The 16,093-nt window shown below is 58.9% G+C and overlaps 1 protein-coding gene across 2 annotated transcripts; it reads left to right on the forward strand.

Moving 5' to 3' along the window:
* Positions 1 to 12,212: 12,212 nt before the first annotated feature.
* On the forward strand, positions 12,213 to 15,793 carry PHLDA3 (pleckstrin homology like domain family A member 3). 2 transcript variants are annotated; one of them, XM_060287129.2, is made up of 2 exons: positions 12,213 to 12,859; positions 14,020 to 15,793. In XM_060287129.2, the coding sequence occupies exon 1, from the start codon at positions 12,428 to 12,430 to the stop codon at positions 12,797 to 12,799; it is 372 nt and encodes a 123-aa protein (XP_060143112.1). In that variant the 5' UTR covers positions 12,213 to 12,427; the 3' UTR covers positions 12,800 to 12,859; positions 14,020 to 15,793. The 2 variants fall into 2 exon arrangements, with proteins under 2 accessions (XP_060143112.1, XP_030700262.1); XM_030844402.3 differs by having other exon boundaries at positions 12,260 to 12,859; positions 14,182 to 15,788.
* The last annotated feature ends 300 nt before the right edge of the window (positions 15,794 to 16,093 follow it).

The raw sequence follows: 16,093 nt of genomic DNA on the forward strand, positions 1-16,093 counted from the left end.
ATGTGGGAGAAACCCCGGGTCTGAGGCGTCCTGAGGCAAATTCCTCTTCAGCTGTGAATCTGTGGATGATGTGTGTTCTGTGCTTCCAAGGTACAAAGGTGGGACACACAGAGGATAGACGTGCCCGTTCCAATAGGGAGAAATAGGAAAGAAGAAAGGAGTGGCAGAACCAAGTAATTCCCAGACCGAATGGGGCAAGTTCCACTAGACCACAAACCTCGAGACCAGTCCTCGGCCCTCTGGCCCCACCGTGGGGGGGCGGCTCCTGGGGGCCCCCTCACCGGAACCCTGGGGTGGGGGTGGCCCGCGCACTTGTTTTTAAAAATGGAAGTCTTTTTTTTAAAAACGTTATTAGTTCTTTTATTTATTTGTTTTAAATTTATTTACTTATTTATTTATTTTTGGCTGCGTTGGGTCTTCGTTGCTGCGCGCGGGCTTTCTCTAGTTGCGGCGAGCGGGGGCTGCTCTTAGTTGCGGGGCGTGGGCTTCTCATTGCGGTGGCTTCTCTTGTTGTGGAGCACGGGCTCTAGGCACGCGGGCTTCGGTAGTTGTGGCACGTGGGCTCAGTAGCTGTGGCTCGCGGGCTCTAGAACGCAGGCTGTGTAGCTGTGGTGCACGGGCTTAGTTGCTCCGCGGCATGTGGGATCTTCCCGGACCAGGGCTCGAACTCGCGTGCCCTGCGTTGGCAGGCGGATTCTTAACCACTGCGCCACCAGGGAAGCCCCTTGCCCTCACACTCTTGTGATGGGAGTGGCGGCCCTGGTCTCTGAGTCGCCTCCTGGGCCATCCCCCCATTGTCCTGGGGAACAGCATTCGGCTTCCTGGAGGGTCTGACTTGTCCTAACCGTATCGTAGGTCACTCAGCCGCACCCTGAGTGCTCTGTTTCTGCAGTAGGCTAGGCTGGGAATGTCCAGATCTTTAAGGTCTGCTTCCTGTGTGCTCCGTGCAAGGCCAGCCTCCAGGCTCTTCTCTCCTCTTGCGTTTCCATTTCCTGGGAGGAGCCAGGCTGGTCCTTCCACACTTGCTCAGAGCTCTCCTTGGCTAAATACCGTTGCTCTCACGTTCTACCTTCCACAAAACACCAGAGTCTGAACACGCTCGAGCCACATTCTTTGCTAGTTTATAAAAAGGGTCCCCCTTGCCTCCTTTCCAATAACACACCCCTCATTTCTGTCATCAGAATGGCCTTTGTCATCCATATTTCTACAACATTCTGCTCAGAATTACTTCCTCCTTATTCCCTGAGACAACTCAGGCTTTCTCTCCAGCTCTCTCTTCTTTCTGAGCTCTCACCGGAATCCCCTTTAAGGGTCCGTTCACAACAATGTGGGTTTTTTCTAGCAGACATTTGCAAACGCCTCCAGCCTCTACCCATCGCCCAGCTCCAAAGTCATTTCCACGTTTGTAGGTGTCTGTTACAGCAGCAGCCTACTTCCTGCGCCCATTTCTGCCTTGGTCAGTTCAGGCTAACAAAATACCATAAGCTAAGTGGTTTATATACAGCAGAAGTTTATTTCTCACTGTTCTGGAGGCTGGAAGTCCAAGATCAAGGTGCTGGCGGATTCAGTGTCTGGGGAGAACCCCCCTCCTGGTTCCCAGACGGCCGTCTTTCTGCTGCGTCCTCACACGTGTACCTCACGAGGGGGTGAGGGGGCCCGCTGGCTTTTATGAGGGCACTAATCCCACTCACGAGGGCTCCTCCCTCAAGCCCTAATCACTTCCCAAAGGCTCCATCTCCTAATACCATCACCTTGGGGGCTAGGATTTCAACGTATGAATTCTGCGGGGACACCAACCTTTAGTCTCCGGTGGGTCACCTGAGCCAAGTCCACGGAAGAGCAAACATTTTCTAAATGAGCTCATCTGAGAGCTCGCAGAGGCCTTCATCTGAGGGATGTGCCTGTCGCGTGTTTGGGGCTGGGCTTCCCCGCCCACAATGTGAACTCACAAGACAACAATAAGAGCTCCTTTAACAACAGCAAGTCTGTGCGTCGTGTCCGTATGACCAGATCCGACAGTGGCCTTGCTGGACTCCTTCCCTGACTCTGGGAATGGGCCCTGAACATACAAGATTGGTATAGACCAGGCAGTGCTATAGAGGTGTAGGTAAGTGCAAGGTGAGTCCATCATCTTGATAACATCTCTATGTCCAGCCCAGGATGTGGCCAACTGGACGTTCTCCCAGAGGGTTTGTGCATCAGGGAGGATGGATGGTTCCACAAACGGATCATCCGACCACCGGCTGCTCTGGGAGGGGCCACAGGAGTGGCCGGGATGGGACGTCTGGGCCCCAAAGCTGGGAACAGGCTGCCCTCTGCTGGCGGCTTGGGGGCCCCTGGCGCCCCAGCACAAGGCCATCCGCCAGGCTCCTACGCTGGCCGCCAAGCTCAGGAACACGGGTCATCTAGAGTAGCCGTGGTGCGGAGGGGGCGGGTGCACCTCCTGGGAGCGAAACTGGGTAAAGGCAGAAGGCTGTACCCAGAGGCCGGTGGCTGGCCAGGAAGCCCCTAAGGGCAGCGTGGGGCGGGCAGCAGGGGAGGAGGGGGGGTGGAGGCCCGCCTGCAGTGAGTGAAACCCAGTTCCCCTAAAACCGAGGCCCCCTGCCGAGTTCATGATTAATCTCTCTACCCAAAACTTTATTCCCTTTCTTATCCCACCCCTCAGGATTGACGAGTGTCAAAGTAAAGGGGGGGATGGAAACCAAGCAGGACCCTGCGGGACCTTCCCGGGTACAAAAGCCCCTCCGTGTCCCCCGTTTCTTGTTTGCAGCAAAAGGGTTTGGTCTCCGGGGCCTTCTCTGAGTTCCAAAGAGCAGGCTCGACGGTTAATGATCAGGACAAGATCACAGGCCTTCTAGTTCCTCTCGAAGGGATGTAGGTAAGAATCTTTGAGTCGTTCTGCAGAATCTAAGACCCCCACCTCCTGGAGGACGGTGGCTACATGCTGACCACAAGCATGCAGACCCCAGACAGATTGGAACCAGAAGGTTGATGGTTGAGATTCCTGAAATATCACCCAGTCACCTCACCACCAACCAACCAGAGGAAGGTCCAGGAGCAGATCAGACATCCCATAACCCTCTCCCCTCACACTGTCTTTAAAAACCCTTGCCTGAAAGCCTTCATCTCTGGAGCACGAGCTACCCGTTCTCCTTGCTTGGCGCCCTGCTAGTGAACCCTTACTTTGCAGCCAACACCAGCTGTCAGAATTTGGTTTTCTGTGCTGTAGGCACACAAGCCCTTGCTTGGTAACATGGGGGCCCCAGAGGAGGAGGGGGCTGTGGGAAGGGGCCGTACCTTGCAGGTGGCGCCTTGCGGTAGGCCGAGAAGTGGGCGCCCCCCAACCCCGTTCCCCAGGGTCCCTACCACCCTACTTCCTGCACGTAGGTGTGCTCACCTCTGGACGCAGGTGAGCTTCTCCCTCGCAGGATTTGCGTGCTCGTAGGGCCCTGTGGTCTGCCAAACCCAAATGACCCAAAGGAAGAGGGGCCGAGGGTCTTTGCCCGTCCCGGGATTTCTTCTCATTTCTGTGGTGGCTGAGCGAGGTGTCCAGGGCCCTTCAGGAGATGCATCTGTGGGAGCAACGCCCGGTTTCGGGAGGGGCCACGCTGTGGGCTCTTGGGGTAGGACGGGAACGCGCGGTCCCTCCTGGGGGGAGGCAGCTGAGGATGGCCGGAGGGGTGAGGAGAGGGAGAGGGAGAATGGGGGCTGAGAGCTGCTCTCAGATGGGCGAGGAAACCCCCGGCAACTGAGCAGGGTCTCGTTCCCAGACCTAGAGGTGCTGACCTGTGGAGCAGGGGAAGAGCCATCAGGGATCAGCGACTGGACGATTCCGGCCCCTGCCCCTCCCCTTCCCTGGCCCCCTTCTCCCTTCCCTCCCCCCTGCCTCCCTCCTCCCCCTCCCCTGCCCCCTCCCCTGCCCTTCCCCCCTGGCTGTGCCTCTAACCCCCTGCCCCCCACCATGAGAAACACGGGGGAGGCTTTAAATTGGATTCTCAGCCCCACCCCTAAGAGTCTGATTCATCCACCTGGGGGCCTGGGAGTCTGTATTTGCAAAGCCCCTCGGGTGATTCTGATGCCTGGGGTCAGCTAGGCTGGAGGATCTCAGGAGGAGTCGGGCCTCTAGGCCAGCGCCTGCCTCCACCCCCAGCCTGAGCTCTGCACCCCACCCGGCAGCTGGTGGCGCCTCTGAACAGGCCTAATGATTGGAGGGGACCTCCTGGAACTCGCTGTTTCTATCCTGGAGTCACCCAGGACAGGCCCACCCTCCCGGCTGACAGTCCTTCAGAGACGCTGAGTCTGCTCCTGGGCCGGGGTGGGTGGGCAGGGGGCAGACAGACTTCCCTGCCTCCCCGGAGTTCCCGACTGAGGCACGAGGGGCCCTGTTGGCCATTTCATCGTCTGAGAAGGAGAAACATGGCCCGGGTGGGGCTGTCCCAGGGCTGGAGAAGCAGACTGGGGGCTTGCACCGGGTCAAGGGGCAAAGCAGAAGCCACCCCCTCGGAGAAGACCCCGCCCTGCCGCGGCCGGCTCCCTCCTGACTCCCGCTTTTGGACATTTTGGAGGTTTCATTCCTTGTCTTGTGCACTTAGTGCCATGGCCTCTGTGAAGTCCTTAAATGCATTCACTCATTTAATCCCCACAAGAGCCCTCTGAGGCCGGCGCTGTCATTACTGCCATTTACCAAGGACCAAACCGACCGCAGCCTAGGATGGGGCTCAGGGTCAAATGGCAGAGCAGGATAGAAACGCAGATTGCTGGGTCCAGGCCTGGGTCCTGCACCACGTACCTGACACTCTGCTTGCGAAGAAACTGCCTCAGGCCGGGAAGTGTGGGGTGCGGTGCTGGGACTGTAGCAATAGCCAACACTCACTGAGCACATCCTGTGAACTCAGGCACCCGTCTGGGTGTTGTCTGACATGACCCCTCCACCAGCACTGAGAAGTGGTCATCTTATCCCTTTATTCTAGAAGAGTAAACCGAGATGCAGTGAATTTTATGCGGCTTATTCAAAGTCACTCCCAGGGGTGGGGCTGAGATTGGAACTAGCTGTGTGACCCTGGGCCCACCTCCTCCCTCTGGGCGTCAACCTCTCCTGTGTGAATGGAGACGTTGGCCTCAATTAATTCCAGAGAAGTGCTGCTCGGGCTTGAGAAGCTCCTGGGGATCTTGCGCAGGTGCAGATTCCAGTTCCGCTGTTGGGTGGGGCCTGAGACCCGGCACCTCTCTCGGGCTCCCAGGGGAGGGAGGCACTGATGCTGCTGGTCTCCGGGACCACGCTCAGCAGCTGGGCTCCGGGACCCACCCAGCTCTGATGTTCCGTTTATGGGCCTGGGGAGACTTGCCCCAAGGCCGTGAAAATTCCGGAAGCAGGTTATGGTGAATAAAGCGCTTAGTGGGCATTTCCCGCTCCTGGCCAAGCCCCTGGCCCTGGGCCCTCGACACTACTACTCTGCGACCTCAGCCTGACCCCTCGGGAGGGTTCAAGGGCTCCCTCCTGGGCCACGCAGGGTTGCCTCTCCCTACAGAAGGAGTGAGGGAGGTCCCTGCTCACCCTGCCTCGTCCCAGAACACAATTCACACCCAGTATGACTCACTCTGACATTCCTTCCCACCAATCGGCCGGAAGATCATATTCAAGAATATGCGAGGGGCTTCCCTCCCTCTCCTCAGCCCCTCCGCCTTGAGCCATCTCTAAGGTTCTCCTTGACCCCAGTCCCAGGCTGGACAGCTCACGGCCTTCTCTGCCTGGCCTTGACAATGGCACTTAGAGGAAGGTCTCAGTTATCAGAGGAATACAAGTGAGAATTCATAATCCTCGCTATGAAACCCAAAAGCAAGCAGGGAAACCCCAGCACCACGGTCCCCTCAGGTAGAAGGAAGTCCTGGGGACATTGTGACCTTTCTCTCCATCCTTTTTCCTCCATCACGCTGCTATCCCATGTGATTTTATTTTATTATATATATGTTTTTTGCGGTACGCAGGCCTCTCACTGCTGTGGCCTCTCCCGTTGCGGAGCACAGGCTCCGGACGCGCAGGCTCAGCGGCCATGGCTCACGGGCCCAGCCACTCCGCGGCATCTGGGATCTTCCCGGACCGGGGCTCGAACCCGTGTCCCCTGCATCGGCAGGCGGACTCTCAACCACTGCGCCACCAGGGAAGCCCCCCACCATGTGATTTTAATGAGGTCCTGTGAATGGTTGCCCTTTAGGAGGAGAGGGAAGAGCCACCCACCAGTGCAGGGAATGTCAGAGCTGGAAGGGGACTTATGAATGCTGTGACAAGCCTGGCACACGACCAAGGAGAAGCCTGCTGGATACCATTCTAGGTGCAAAGATGTGGAAGCGAAGACGCCAAGCTAAGTGACTCTTGTCTCTGAGGTTGCGGGACTGAAGGGGTGGAAAAAGATACTTTCTTGTCTTGAATTTTTTACAGCAAAAGTGCATTCAAGTATCACTTGCACTTCAAACACTTTGTTATTGTTAAAAGACAAAGAAAGCCATGAACTGGAAAGCATTCTGTGTGCCCGAGTTTGCCCAGCTGGTGCCCGCGGGTTGACTGAGGCCCCTAGTTCCCTGGGCAGCAGTCAGGCTTCTTCTGATGGTCCTGCTCCTTGACCCAGTGTCCCCGAGGATGAGGGTCATTCCAGGGAAGCACCTTTGCTCCTAGAGCAGGGGCATCCAGATGCTTGGATGACGTGGGGAAAGGGAAAATTCTGCAGGCCCCGACCTGAACCCACAGTCCAATCTCGGAGCAAATGCCTTCAAGCCCAGACTCAGCCCCGTCGGAGAGGAGGCAGTGGGCGCTCTCGAGACGAAAGGGAGCCCTGGTGAATCAGGAAAGTTATTGGGCTGGAAAGTGATTAAAGGCTGAGCGTGGGAGGGGATTTCCACCAAGAGATCCCAGCCCAGGAGCAAGCCTGGGCAGTGCCCTGTTGCCATCTGTTGCAATGGTGCCCGTAAAACCCAACTCGCTGGACACTTGAAACCTTGATCCATTTTCTCTCTGTTGCCCTTTAGAAAAACAGAGATCCGAGGAAACCCCACAGCCCTAGAACTAAGCGCGCTACACCAAAGGGGTGTGGGCAGGTCAGGAGAAGGCTCAGGGAGAGGAGGGCGGGGAGGAACTGTAGACTGAGGTTGCGTGTGTGTGCGTGTGTGCGCGCGCGTGTGTGTGTGTGCGCGTGTGTGGTGTGCGTGTGCCTGTGCGTGCGTGTGTGTGTGTGCATGTGCGTGTGTGTGGTGTGTGTGTGTGGTGCGGGGGGAAGCAGACTGCGAGCAGACCCACTTTCCTGTCCCATCAAGGTGAGGGGAGCTACCAGACCTCAGGGACCTGGGACTGCAAAGCAGACAGGGGAGGAGAAGAGATGCTCCTCTCGTCTCACCAAAGGGGAGACAACCGATCCCCCCAGAAACCAGCCAGACTTTCTTACAAATCTAACACGGGCTGGGCAGCCTTCGTTTTATGGGACCAGGAAACTGAGGTCAGAGAGGGGACAGACTTGTCCCAGGTGTCACGGAGCTGGGGCCCCGTCTCCCGGCTCAGTGCTCCGTCCTCCACCCCGGTGGTTTGGCCGCATCAAAACCACCTGGAGGCTGGTTACGACACAGGCCCCAAACCCAGAGCTTCTGACTTGGCAGGTCCGGGGTGGAGCCTGGAACCTGCATTTCTAACAAGTTCCCAGGTGCCGCTGCTGACACACTTGAGAACTGCTGCTCTAGACCCTGGCTGTCCAAGCATGTTCCGTGGAAGCTTCTAGAAAAGCAGAATCGCAGGTCTCACCGCAAACCTACTGAATCAGAATCCGCATTCACAAGGTTCCCCAGGTGAACTGTTTGTACCTTGCAGTCTGGAAGCACTGTCTGCACCGCATGTCCTCTTCCTTCCTGGGAGCCCAATCCAGGCAGCCTGGAGGAGCCGTCCAATCCCAGTTGTCAGGGGTCTAGGGGGAACCTGGGGATTCCCGTGTTTCCCGGGGCGGGGGATGGGCGAGCGAGCCACAGGGGTAGGAGGGGCTGCACATCCAGCCCAGGGGCTACTCTGCTGTGGTGCCCACCCCCAACTCCAGGAGGCCCTGCAGTGCCCACCTGGGGAATTGCCAGGCCAGTTTTCTACCTAGCCCCAGGGATTTTATTTTATTTTAAAAATATACGTAATACACATGTACTTAATGTCATGTACCCACCATTACAATATCATACAGAATAGTCTCACTGCCTTAAAAATCCCGTGTGACCCTCTGGTGGTTATTATTATCATTCTAAATAATATACCTAGACCTCTCCTTATTAGTTCATTCACTCTAGGTAGCGTTTATTGACTCCTGACAATGAAAGAATGGGAAACTCCACCGTTATCCCTTTTCCTCCTCCCAGTTTTTTTCAGTTCCGTTTCCGTTTCATCCACTCACTCATTTATGTGCTGAGGCCCCCGTGGGTGCCAGACAACAGTCTAGGTGCTGGATCCACAAGTAAAGGAAGCAGATAAGACTCCCTGCTGGCACACAGCCTACGTTCTAGCAGAGGAGACATACAGGAACTAAGGAAATATCAAGACTTGTAGATGGTGACACGCGGTATAGAGAAAAGTCAAGCAGGGAAGCGGATGCAGTATGTGTGCCTGTGACTATGTGTGTGTGTGTGTCTGTGTGTGAGTGTGACTGTGGGGGGGGATTTAAACAGGGTGGTGGGGACGACCTCACTGAGAAGGTGATGTCTGAGTACAGAGCTGTGTGAGGTAAGGAAACGAACCTAGAGATGCTGGGGGAGGAGCGGTCCAGGCAGGGAGGAGCCCGTGGCCTGGTGGGCAGGCTGGTGAGGGGACTGGCTGGAGGTGGGGGAGGCGTGGGGTACAGGTCAGGAAGAAAGGGGCAGGCCCCCCAGGGCTGCATCACCGAGGGGCCTCAGGCTCTGGAGGATTGCAAGCAAAGGGGTGATTCTCCCTTCAGTTTAAATTTGTACCGTGTTAATATACATTCTCTTTGTAAATACAATGATCTTCAATGCTTGTTCTATGGACTGAGCGTCACAGTGAACGAACACTAAAGCAAATTTATAATCAGATTAAGTACACATTGTAGAAAACAGCAGAGATTTGACTCCCTGAGCCTCTCTGGGCCCCGTCCTTCCTTCCATCCCATGCTGTTCCCATCTTCCTTTCTACCCCATCCCAGGCAGCCACCTGGAGTGGACCGGGCGCCCTACTCCCCACTAGGGAGGCTCAGAGCACCTCCAGCCCGCTGCTCCCTGGGGCCATTTTGCAGTCCAGCCCATTCCAGCTGGATGCAGACGGGCTGACGGTGCAGACCAACTTCCCTGGGCGGGGGAGGTGCACGGGGCAGAGGGAAGAACCAGCCCCGGTTCTGCCCAGCAGAGTCCCCTGTGGAGTCCACAAGTCCACTAGCATTGACTGAGTGTCTCTGGGACTCAGCACTGCCCCAGCCAAGCCCCAGAGGCTGAGTGAGAGCTCCATTCCCAGGGGCAGTTTACCCAGGGACTTGGTACCCAGGGGCGGTGTTCCCCGGGGGTGGGGTACAGATGCCCTGGCACTAGCCCCCTGCACCCCGCCCCTCTAGATCCTTCTGAGGCTCAAGTAATCCAGCTGGAGTCTGAGCCTCTCCCAGATGGGGCCACCAGGCAGACACCAGTCTGGGTGAAAGGTTTAGAATGAGCCATCTCCCCTCGTCCCCAGGGGGTGGGGTGGGGGCAGGACTCCCACGTTCCAAGTACCTACACAGGACGCCGCCGGGGGGATGTGAGGCTGGGAACCGGACGTTTAACTGGTAACGACCTTTCCAGCAATAGAGTACGCCCTGCTGAATTTCCTCCCATGGCCTCCCCGTTACCCAGTGCTTCTGTCTTTTTCCGGCCCATTCTCCTGTGTCCAAAAGCCTGGCACCCCTCCAGCCAGGAAGCTGAAGAGAACAGTGTGGGTGGCTGGTTCATGTTTAAAAGGAATGCTGTGTACCCTGATGCTTACAGAGAGGTGCTGTGGTGTCAGCAAAAGCTCCTGGGTCCTCTCAGCCACCACGCAATCTCATCCCAGCTTTGCCATTTACAAAGCTGTGTGACCTCATCTAGGTTGCTCGGCCTCTCTGATCTCATCTGCCACGAGACTCAAAAACACGTGAGAGCTCTCTGTAAACTTTCCAAGCCCATACGTTTGTGAATTCACCTGGGTCTGGAGAGAGCACCAATGTGCCCCAGGCCCGGAGGAGGAGGAAACGACAGCGATAAAACAGTCAGGAACAGAGCTGGTCTGGAGCCCTGTTTCCTCAGTAGGATTCTGGATCATGCAGGACTGTGCTGGGTTGGTGCACTCAGGAGATGCCTATGGAGGGATGGAGTGGGGGGCGTGGGTGTTGGAGGCTGGAGGGAGGGCCACAGGAGGGCACGGTTGGTGGGCAGGCTGAGACCTTGGGGGTTCCTAAGGCAGGGCTGCGGGCCCCTCGAGCCCCCTCCACTGCCGCCCTCTGGAGCGGTCTATCTTGGTTGCCTCTCTTCTCTCCTGGCCTGACCACTCCCTCCGGTGGCGGTGCCTTCTGGGAGTCAGGGGGTTAGCTGGCCCACGTGCACATGCACGCGTGTGTACGCGTGTGTCTCCTGCAGCACACGGGCTGCAGAGCTGTGGGTGGGAAGATGAGAGCTCCTGACTTGGGTGCCGCCGGGCAGGGCGCCCTCCCCCTCCACACTGGCCCCTCTCTGTGCCCGTTAGGCTCCACAGCACTGGGCAGGAGGGTGGAAACACAGGGTGTGAGTACAAAGAGGTCTTATGACTGTCATTATTACAAATCATTATTCCCATAATAAGCTATTATTAACATGTATATGAATAGGTCCCTAAGAAATGGGAAGTCCTGGAGGAGCTGACCAAGATGGGGCGGCACTAGGACCCAGGGAGCTATCTCCCAGTGCCGGGCCGGGGTCCTCATCGTCATCTAAAGTCAGTGAAACTGGGGGAAGGGGTGGAAGAATTCTTTTTTTCAATTATTCATTTATTTATTTATTTATCTGGCTGTGCCTCACGGCTTGCGGAATCTTAGTTCCCGGACTGGAGCCCTCAGCAGTGAAAGCTCGGAGTCCTAACCACTGGACCACCAGGGGATTCCCTGGAATAACACTTCTTGAGACTCTGAGAGTTACCAGGCTCTGTCCTGGGCTTTTCACAAATGTAATCTAACTTATTCACTAGAGCTCGTGAGATAAGAATCAATGAATCCTCTCATTTGACAGATGAGGAAACTGAAGGATGATGAAGTTGCCGGAGGTGGGCGGGACACAGCCACCGAGGCGGAGGAGTTGAGGTTGGAGCCCAGCTCTACAGAGCTGGTATCTTTACACCACACGCTCCAGGCAGAAGAGGGAGGGGAGCCTTCTTCCCGTCCCCTCCCTCCGTCTTCAGCTCAGCGTCCGGGGAAAAGTCCCTTCTTGGGGGGTGCGGTGCAGGATGGAGGGAGGTTGATTGAATCTGCGGAGGGGAAGCAACTGGTCGCGCTTGGCCTGGGGCTGACTCCACCAGGCACGGTCTAGGTGGGCTGAACTGCAGGCCCCTCCAGTGTGCGCCCAGGACACAGGCAGTGCCATTACCAGGTGATCCGTGGGGGGCGGGCCCCTCCTCCTCCACCGCGGGGAGGGGAGGCCAAGGGACCTTAAGGTTCTGCTCTCCTCAGCCGCACTGGATGGGGGCAGGCACAAGACAGTGGGTCGTCCAAGCAGAGACAGCTGTGGGCAGCCTGTCTGGGGCCCAAACCGAAAAATCTGCAGATGGGGGAGGAACCCAACTTAGGCTTGATCCCCCCTTTCCCCCGCCCCAACCCCAGGATCGGCCTCATTTTTCTGATTGCGCAACGCCAAGGGGGAGCTGGTCAAGCTAGGAGAGGGGGCAGAGGCTGAGGCCAGGACTGCCGCGGCCTGGGAAGCTCCAGCAGCTGTCTGGCAACCCCCATCCCGTGCGAGTCCCAACCGGTGCCAGTGCGCGACCACGGAGCAACCTCCCCTCCCCCACAAGCAGCGACCCCCTCACGTCTGGAAGACGCCCCTCCTCCTCCCCCTCACTATCCCCCCCTGAGTCCAAGGCCTGGAGGAGCTGTGGTCCCCAGAAACGGCAGACAGGAGGCCTGAAGGCGCCCCGCCCCCGGGAGCGCAGGGGAGAGGAGCGAAGGGGAGGGGAGGAGAGGGGAGGGCCGGCCGGGCAGGAATGCTCGGCGCAGGAGGCGGGAGGCGGGCGCGGGACATGTGAGGGCACATCCCGCGAGCTGCCGCCCGACGCGCAGACGGCCCGGGGAGCGAGCGGGCGAACGGGCGAGAGCGGGCGGGAGGGCGCGCAGCAGCGGCGGGGGCCGAAGCCCGGCGCGGGAGGCACCGGGCGCCGGCCGGGCCGCAGGGAGAACCGGCGGGGCGCGCCGCGGCCCCGGCCCCGCGCGCGCCCATGACGGCGGCCGTGCTCCGGGAGGGCGTGTTGGAGAAGCGGAGCGGCGGGCTGCTGCAGCAGTGGAAGCGCAAGCGCTGCGTGCTCACCGAGCGCGGGCTGCAGCTCTTCGAGGCCAAGGGCGCGGGCGGGCGGCCCAAGGAGCTCAGCTTCGCCCGCATCAAAGCCGTGGAGTGCGTGGAGAGCACCGGGCGCCACATCTACTTCACGCTGGTGACCGAGGGCGGCGGCGAGATCGACTTCCGCTGCCCGCCCGAGGACCCCGGCTGGAACGCGCAGATCACCCTGGGCCTGGTCAAGTTCAAGAACCAGCAGGCCATCCAGACCGTGCGCGCCCGGCAGAGCCTCGGGACCGGGACCCTCGTGTCCTAGACCGCAGGCTAACGTCTTCGCTTCCCGCGGCCATGGACGCGGTGTCGTGGGTCGTGCCAGGTGAGTTCTTGGGGTCTGAGCCTTTTTTCCCCTTGCCCTCCCGTCTCCTCTCTCCTCTTTCCCCTACAGAGGAAATGCCCGCCCGGCCCCCCCCCCGCACCGTCCCCCCCCACCCCAGCATGCCCTCTCAAAGCTGGCCGTCGTAGGGCCAATGGGGAGGGAAAGCCCAGGAGTCGACCCTGGGTGCCTGGGCCTGGGGCCAAGAGCCGGCCCTCCCCCTGGGGCGCCGGGCAGGGGTCCTGAATGTGCCCGCAGTGCCTGAGAGGAGGGTGGGCAGGATGCGCACCGCCCCCCCCAGGTCGGTTCTGCCCTGACTCAGGTGGAAGAGGCTAGCAGAACAGACCTCCAGGCGGCTGGGCCTCCACCCCCACCAAGGCAGGGCTCCTGGGCTGTGGCTTTCAGGGAGCTGGGGAGGGCGGAGGGGGAGGTGAGCTTGCCCCCCCCACCCCTTTCTGCTGCGACGACGCTCGTCCTGGAGCTTGACGGTGGGATTGAGGCAGGAAGACGGCCTCCCTCAGTGGCAAGGGTTCTCAGGGTTGGGGCCAGAACCAAGGAGTCGTAGCTCCCAAGGTGGGACCTTGGTGGGAGCTGGGCTGGGCCTGGGAGCTCCACTACCTGTTCTCAGTGGTGGGTTTTGGGTCCTAGGGCTGAGCTGTTGGGAAACCAGGAGATTTGTGGGGTGTGCAGGCCAGGCCACTGATGCCAAGGAGGGTGGGCCCGTCCACCTGCCCCAGAGTGCCCGCCATGCTGGCTGGGCCGAGAAGGGAAGCTGGAGGAGGGGGTGGGGCCGGGTTTGTGGTCAGCTAGGCTCAGGGGAGGGACCAGGAATAGAACCTAGAAACTGTGGCTCCTGGCCCTGTGCCGTCTTCCCCAGATGCCGCCCCCTCCCGGGGGAACCGGGGGCAGGTTGAGGAAGGATCTAGGTGTCGTTTCTCCCCTGGAAACCTGTATCCCCCTCGCCCCACTACCACCACCCTCCTGACTCTCCCTGTCCTGCAGCTTCTCACCTCGCCAGGTCGGGTCCGTTGAGCCTGGGGGTCGGTGCTGCACACCCCCGGCCCTCCCGTTAAGTGCCTCTCGTGGGGCAGTGCGGGGTCACTGAGAGGCCAGGCAGGAGGCAGACCTTCTGTCCTTAGAGCTCATCCTCTTTGATCCCCCAGGCCTCAGAGGGACAGCTTCCTGCAGTGATGACAGGGTGTTGGACAAATGCTGTTCTCTCCTGAAGCGTTGGAGCAGGTTGGGAAGCTCTGGTACAAACAGCTCCTGTGGCTACTCGCCGCCCCCGTGTGTGCCCTGCCCTGACTGCTGTTCTTTCTTGCCAGCTTCCATGCCCCCTTTGGCTCGCGGGGTGTGACTGTGCTCCGTTTGGTGAGGCAGAGGCCATGGACGCGTGGAGGAGGCGTTGGAGCGTATTAGGGGCGGCCGGGGCCGGGTAGCAAGTCAAAGGCCCCGAGGGGCTGAGGATGAAGATGCAGCCCCCGGGTGCTCAGACTCCCACTCAGGACCTTCCGGCCACCGGCCTGGCCTCCGAGATCGTGATGGAGAGCTGCCCTCCAAGCCCCCTCCCGCCACGGCCCTGCGTCTCTGCTGCAGACTGCTAACCGGCCCCCCAGCTTGGTGCCCTGCCCGGAGAAAGGCCGTCCCCCGGGGGCGCCGAGCCAGCGCCCCAGGACTCGGGAGGCCGGGCTGGCGCTCAGAAGAGGAACCACCTGGGCTCGCCTCCGGATTTACTTTGGCGGGGGTAGCTGATGGGTCTGAGGCCCACACCTGGGGGTCATCTGCTGCTTGGGTCCTTCTGGGACCCCCACCCATCCAGGCCTCTCTTTGCACAGTTCTTTCCCCCTCCTTCCCCTCTTCCCCCACTGCGGTACTAGGCCTGGAGGTGGTGGGGGGGTGGGGGGGTCAGCCATTACCATTTCACACCCGTCCACAAATGCAGATGCCCTGCAGAGGGCAGTGACCACACCGTTCGCTCGCTGAGTGGAATTCTTCGCCCGCCGCTAAGACCTGGTGCTTGGAGTATCTGTCCTCACCCCGCTTTCCCTGTCCATACCCCATCCTGCAGTCTCCAGCCTGGGGAGGGAGAGACCCTGCAACCCAGGGAACATGGACTCGGAGGTCCTAGGGGAGGGGCCGTGAGGCCTGCACGGGCCCACTCGGTCTCGAGAGAAGCCCCTCTGCCTGCTCTCCTGGGGGGGCGGCTCTGCATTCTGGGTAGGGCCTGTCTCTGTCATTTACACACTTGGGCCTTGTACGTTAACACCGTTAAGTCTTCTCTGCGAGATGGTTGAAAACGAATAATTTCAGTAGCGGGGAAACCGAGGTACAGAGTCACAGCTGTCTTGAGTGACACAGAAACTGCCGATCGGGTAACCCACGTCCGGCCTCCCCTGTTGCCAAGCGGCGGCTGCCCGGCAGGGGCGGGGAGGCTGAATGTCCCCTGCAACGAGGCGGGGTCCCTCAGTGCTTCCAACCTGTTCGTTCCGCATCAGATTCCTCCTCCTGTCCGATCACGATCTCTGTCCTTTGTCCCCGTCCCTCAGAGTCCTCTGAAGCTTCTTGCTTATCTGATATGTGAACTACATCTTACAATCAAATAAGAACTTACCAGTTACCAAGGAATTTTTACAGATCTCTCATTTATGATCTCCTTAGGCTGCATACCCAGCCCATGATGGCAAATAAGCATCACCGTCCGTGCCAGCTAGTGTGCTGTGATCAATTGGTGATGTCTGCCGTGAGCTTTGGGAGAAAGGTGGGGAGGTTGGCAGCTCTTGTATATATGTGTGGGGAGAGCATGGTGTCTGCCACTGTTTCCTTGATTCAAGCTACATGAGAGGCTTAGCTTCTCCATCCTGCTCTAAAACGGCAGCCTCTAAACTAGAATCCTCAATAAATAAATAAATAAAAATAAAATAGAATCCTTGCTCTTTCCATCGAGCCCAAAGGTGACTTTGGTGATGGTGATGGTGAGGATTCAGGGAGGCGTCCAGACACTCAGACACGGGGGCGTGTTTGTGCGCAGGTGGAATCGGGGTGCAGGACACACTCATCCAGCAGACATGCCAATGCCTCTTGCAGCCAGGTGCTGCGCTGGGCGCTGGGGCGCGGAGGTGAAGAAACACCCGATCTGAGCCAGAGCCCAGGGCGAGGAGGTACCTGCTGTGCCGGTAGAGGGGTGTCAGCGGCACAGGCGGTGTCCTTCTGCCTGGCACTGTCCTGTCCGCAGCGGAG

The sequence above is a fragment of the Globicephala melas genome, chromosome 1 (genome assembly GCF_963455315.2).
Source record: "Globicephala melas chromosome 1, mGloMel1.2, whole genome shotgun sequence".
In the NCBI taxonomy this organism is placed as follows: Eukaryota; Metazoa; Chordata; class Mammalia; order Artiodactyla; family Delphinidae; genus Globicephala; species Globicephala melas.

Bases quoted from the DNA above. Each gene is read 5' to 3' on its own strand.
- PHLDA3 (XM_060287129.2), top strand. From the start codon at position 12,428: ATGACGGCGGCCGTGCTCCGGGAGGGCGTGTTGGAGAAGCGGAGCGGC.